The 6,000-nt window shown below is 43.5% G+C and overlaps 1 protein-coding gene across 2 annotated transcripts in view; it reads left to right on the plus strand.

Moving 5' to 3' along the window:
• LOC119744549 (flocculation protein FLO11-like) overlaps positions 1 to 5,149 on the plus strand; it is a 13,615-nt gene extending 8,466 nt beyond the window's left edge. For both annotated transcript variants that reach the window (XM_038220523.1, XM_038220522.1), the window contains exons 8-9: positions 403 to 3,218; positions 4,428 to 5,149. In XM_038220523.1, the coding sequence (XP_038076451.1) occupies positions 403 to 3,218; positions 4,428 to 4,576 (2,965 nt within the window). In that variant the 3' untranslated portion in view covers positions 4,577 to 5,149. The remainder of the gene's footprint in view (positions 1 to 402; positions 3,219 to 4,427) is intronic.
• The last annotated feature ends 851 nt before the right edge of the window (positions 5,150 to 6,000 follow it).

Raw genomic sequence — 6,000 nt, forward strand, 5'->3', positions numbered from 1 at the left:
AAAAGATCACAGTCTCTGCTTCTTTAACCCTGACTCCCTAGCATAATTTGCTAGGAACCGTACCCATCCAGGCAAATTTCAACACCGACATGGGAAATTGTACACACACACTGTTGGACTTTGTTTCTGGAGGTATGCCAAACCCAATGTAAAAGACCATCAGTTTAGGGGTACTGTACCTATCCCAACAAATTTCAACAAAACCTGCTGTTGGGCTTGGATGGGTCGAGTTCTGTTAGGGTTACTTTCATCTGAAAAAATGGAATTCAAAATTCAATTTTGGAAGTTTGTACCGTATATATGGTTAGAGGTATTTAAAAAGTCAATTTATTTTGATAGCATAAACTTTCAAGGTAATTCCTGCTTTAACATGAATGTCTGCATGTTGCATTGATTTTTCAGTGTTTCCATGGATGTCACAGGAGTTCAAAATGAGGAGCAGAATATATCAGAAACTGATGGAAACCAGAAACAGTTGTGTATGGTTCAACAACTCCAACACCAAGAAACTGTGTGTGGTGACAAACAACTCCCAGAAGAAGTACTAGTGACAGGACAAGTTGTTGGAGTTAAAACAGTGACAAAGAAAGACCAACAAGTTTCACGTTGCCAAGCAAGCACAAGGCCGTTGGTCACTGGGAAGACCAGCACTGGCAGATTGCCCACATCTCAGCCCAAGACCGGTCACTTTGGCCGCGGTCAGTCAGATTCTAGTCGACGGGTGAGGTCTCAGCCCTCCACTGGTCATTCAGTCACTGGTCAGTCAAATGGTAGCCGTTTGGTTGCTGGTCAGTCCACCTCTCAAACTGGTCAGTCAGCAACGGGTCAGCCAAAATCAAGCTGCTCCATTGCTGGTCAGTCAAACAGTGGTCCATTGGCCGCTTATCAGTCCATCAGTGACAAGTCAAAATCAAGCCTTTTGGCCACTGGTCATCGTAACGCACAGCCCAACAGTGGTCACTCAGTCACTGGTAAATCATTTGTAGGTTGTTTGGCCATTGGTCAGTCTAGTACTGGCCAGTCATCTACTTCTCAGTCCACAATTGGTCAGTCAGTCAATAGTAAGACAAATGCTGCCCATTTGGTCACTAGTAAGTCAGCTACTTATAAATCACCTACTCCATCCATCAATGGTCAGTTGGTCAATATTAAGTCAAATGCTGCCCACTTGGTCTCTGGTCAGTCCAGTATCGGTCAGTTGTCCACTTCTCAATCTACCATTGGTCGGTCAGTCCAAAGTAAGCCAAATGCTGGCCCTTTGGCCACTGTTCATTCTAGTACTGTCCAATCTTCTACTTCTCAGTCCACCACTGGTCAGTCGGTCAATCAGTTGAATTCTGGCCGTTTGGGTACTGGTCAGTCCAACATAGGCCAATCATCTACATCTCAGTCCTTCACTGGTCACTCAGTAAGAACTAAGTCAAATGCTGGCCATGCGGTCACTTGTCAGGCAAGTTTTGGTCCATCATCCACCTCTCAGTCCACTAATGGTCAGTCAGTCCACGGTAAGTCAACTTCTGGCCGTTTGGTCACTGGTCATTCCAGTACTGGCCAAATGTCAACTCCTCATCCCAACGCTGGTCGGTCAGTCAGTAGTAAGTCAAGTTTTGGCCATTCGATTGGTCTTTGCAGTACTGGCCAAACAACCACCTCCCAGCCAACCAGAACTAAAGCAGTCACCAGTCAGTCAACTTCAGGCCGTTTAGTTTCTGTTCAGTCCATAAATGGCCAATTGTCCACCACTCAATCAACCAATGGTCAGTCGGTCACTGGTAGGTCAAATGTAGGCCATTCTGTTGCTGGTCAGCCCAACACTGGCCACTTGTCCAACTCTCATTCCCACACCAGCCAGTCAAACATGGGCCATTCCACTGCTGGTCAGTCCAAAGTCGGCCAATCGTTCGTGTTCAAGTCCAAAACTGGCCAGTCAGTCCCCAGTCAGTCTGTTGTTTCCCACTGCGCGATCAACAACCAGTCCAACATTAGCCACACGACCAAAAACCACATTTCCCATCACCAGTCCGACTCCAGCACCTCAACGAATCATCAGTCGGCTTTGAGTAAGACCATCACCAACCAGGCATCGACTGACAACGATAGTCTGTGGGACGACTGTGAAGATTTGGACGACGAACTTCTGCTGGCGCAGCTGTCCCAAGCAGAAGCAATGGAGACTTGTCATGCGGCAACCAAACAGAAATCTCCAAATGGATCTGTCCAAACTAACCTCCCGGTCGCCAGCAGCAACTTCCAGAAAGACACCAGCAATCAGGCCAAAGCAGCTAGTGTCGCAAGGCCAGTAATAGATTTATCCTCAAACTGTGCCCCTAAAGGAGCAAACTTTAGCTCTCTAGTGGATCACCAAACTTCAAAGGAGTCTCTCGGAACCAACGTACCTGTCACTAGCAGCATCCAAACCAACAAATTCAACTTCAAGAGAGAAGCCGGCAATCAGAACAAGCCAGTGACTAATGTCCCAAGACCAGTTACAAATACCATCGGTTTGTCCTCAAACTGTGTCTCAGTAAAGGCAAACATCGGGCATCCAATGGATCACCAGTCTTCAAACGAATCTTTCCAACCTAACAAACCTGTCACTAGCAGCATCCCAACCAACAAATTCAACTTTCAGAGAGGAACCAGCAATCAGAACAAGCAAGTGACTAGTGTCACAAAGCCGGCTAGAAATTCCATCGGTTCGTCTTCAAACTGTGTCTCAATAAAGGCAAACGTCGGGCGTCAAATGGATCACCAGCCTCCAAAAGAATCTTTCCAACCTAACAAGCCTGTCACTAGCAGCATCCCAACCAACAAATTCAATTTTCGAAGAGACACCAGTCATCAGGCCAAAGGTCATAGCATCACAAACCTTGTAACAAATACTGTGAGCTCAACCACAAACGGTGCCTCAAAAATGACAACCGTTGGACCTCAAATGGTTCAAGAGCCAGAACTTGACCCATTTGACAGTAGCTTGACAGACGACATGTTGATATCACTGTGTGCGGGATTGGACTCGCCCCACAGACAACCATCTACTGTCTCTGACTCCAAACCTGTAAACTCTACAACGAGAACCTCTGCAACATCTGTAAACATGCACCAACAGAATTCTACATGGCAACAAACTACATCAGGAGCTAGACAATCAGTATCTCATAAACCAGCACCTTCATCATCTGTGGCACACCCGAGGCCTCCTATATCTACTCAAACAGGCAAGTGGAAATTAAACCTGTCAAAAAATATACCGTTTCTGTGAAACAAGTTTTGGCTTGGCTTCAAAAAAAGGTCTTACTCTTATATACTTTAAATGTAACTTTGAATACACACAGACTGTACAGACATTTAATTGTAAAACGGCCTGCCATAGTTGGACAGTGGATATGTTGAGTTTCAAAGGAAAGATTGCAGACATCAAAAAAACGAAATGATTAAATTATCAGTCACTGGATTGTTAGGGAACGCACCCTGTAAAATCGTGGCTCCTGGTGTGCTGACATTTTCAAGAAAAGTGGTATTTTTCCAACGCTGGTCGGTTGACCAGCGTTGGAGAAAACTGTCTTTTTTCAAAAACTGCTCTTAATTTTTCTTAATTAGTTTGTCCGCATTTTCTATGCAATTGATTACACACCTGTGAAGGGGTACAAGCCTGCTAGACTGATTCTCTTACCTTACAATTTCTCTAAAGTTGACAAACTGCTCCGTTTCACAAGTTAAGTGGGGTCAGGGAGCCAGACTGCAAGAACGTGATGTTTGTCTTGGTTTTTCCAGCATCTTCAAGCCCAAAACGTGAAACAAATCAGTTTAACAATATTTGCTATAACATTCTACTCCCCCAAATCAATTTACTACTGAAAATTGCAGCAAGAGCAAATGTTGTACATTCCCTTTAAGTAACGAGATAAACAGATAATGATGATAGTTCTACATTTCTTGTTTCCATGAGGCTTGCACTGACGTTTCATAGAAGCACAAAAAAGGAAAAAGAAATTTCAACTTGGATCAATTTAGAAATTAATATTCTGATAACAGTGAACAATTTCTGGTAGGGTTACTAAATCTCAGTGACTGATCTTTAATCTAGAGTGAGTTGGGTTACATTTAAGTGATGGGTCATTCCATAAATGTGGGGTCCAAAAGTGTGTTATTTTTTGTGTCCCTGTTACACCTGACCTGTGTAATTTGCCATGCAAGTATCATTAAAATTGACTTCAAATTATTTTTGGTTTGATTGGTCTTTTGCTTTACATAATCGCTCCTGGAGATAGGAGGCAGCCAGTATGTGTCCTGAATTACAAAATCTTATATTAGATGGAACAGAGACACTCACACACAAAATTGGACTCCAACTTTACTTAATGACCTGGTACCCTTTATGGAATCACCCAATACATTTTACTTGTCTTTCTTTCTCGCTTTTACAGCCAGTAGTCAGAATGTCTGCAGCCTGTCAGAAATCGAAAAGAAACGCCAGCAGGCCATGGCCCGACGAAAGAAACACGGAAACGGCGGCCAAGCGACTGCAATCCTCACGGGAGCCATGGCAACACAAAGTATGCTGCCCCCAAGGTGATGCGATATTAGGGGTGTATGTGGTCAGAGTATCAACTGTAGAGGGCGGTGTGGGACTGACTCATGAGAGTCAAGGGGGGGGGGGGCGCTGTCTTGTCACTGATAGGACGTGTGAGCCTGTTGCCTATGTCAGAGTCGAGCCATGTGTGTAAAAGTGTTTTAATGGTGCGCATAACTCGTGCCAAATTCACTGGGCACAGATTACAAGTTGAACAGCCAAGGGTTCATTCCAGTCGCGCGAACGTGTTTACGTTCATTAGCTTGGCCCTGTGAGCGTGGCAGCCCTCGAGTGGAACGGTAATGTCATTGAATAAGTGTTTGTCAAAATGGCGGCGCCCCCTATACCAATCCTGATAGTATTATACATCGTTTTCGAAACGACTGGCTTTGTCTTTGACTTCAGCTTAAGGAGATTTTAGGCCCCCAACTTCTGGAACTCCAGCTACATTTTGGTGCCTGTTATGCTTCAGGAACATTCAATCAGTTGATATGCCAAAAGTTGAAATATTTTTGTTTAGTTTGCCTCTAAGTGATTCAGAAGTCGAAGGCAAAGCTGAAGACGAAGCAAAGGTTTCAAAAAAACCCATAGACTTTATGCATGGGTCTGCCATTTTAAATTGAAAGCGAGGTAACTTCTTCATTTGTGGAACTTGCGAGTAGAAATGAAAGCAATGAAATAAAAGTTCATTACAAATTAATACCAGTCTGCTCTGATGAATAATTTAAAATTTGTGATGAAACATACCAAAATGTTTAAGCCACATTAAAACAAAACTTGAGAGCACTCCAATCATAAAATAGTCTGGCACCAACCCTCTCAGTAGTTTACAATTTGTGAAATAGATTCAGGGAACACGGTCGAAGATTTAGATTTTATAATCTATAAACTTACTTGGGAAGAAATTCTCAGCCTGGACAAAAATTATTCCATTCATTGTGCGTATTGGCCATTTTAGGAAACATAGCTAACAACTCGGGAAGACTGTTCGCCTTTGTTTCTAATGCTCACCAATGTTGGTGGCAAATAGTTGGCTCCACTTGCGCAAACACTGGCAGACGTTAGCATTGTTTTCATAAGTGGAACACACCCCAGGATATAGACGTCATGTGTAGAATGGTGTCGTAGTTTCTCCTGCCTGAAACACCGAATGGTGAACTTGCACTGGAAGTGATATTATTGTGACCAGAATGCATACATCCAAAGCCAATAAAATGGGTGCATGGACTCTGATTGTTTTTGTTTTTTGTTGAGTTATAAAATCGGGTCATCACAATGCAGTCATGAGTCACCTAGTCTCAAGTAAAGCAACAAGCTATCGGGATGATCTGTGATTCCTTTGTCATTGTTCCTAGCAGGGTACCTGTGACCTCATTTGTGACCTCATATGACCTCATTTGTGTCCTCATTTGTGATAGCCTTGATTA

Source organism: Patiria miniata, unplaced genomic scaffold (genome assembly GCF_015706575.1).
Source record: "Patiria miniata isolate m_02_andy unplaced genomic scaffold, ASM1570657v1 HiC_scaffold_7, whole genome shotgun sequence".
Lineage (NCBI taxonomy): Eukaryota > Metazoa > Echinodermata > Asteroidea > Valvatida > Asterinidae > Patiria > Patiria miniata.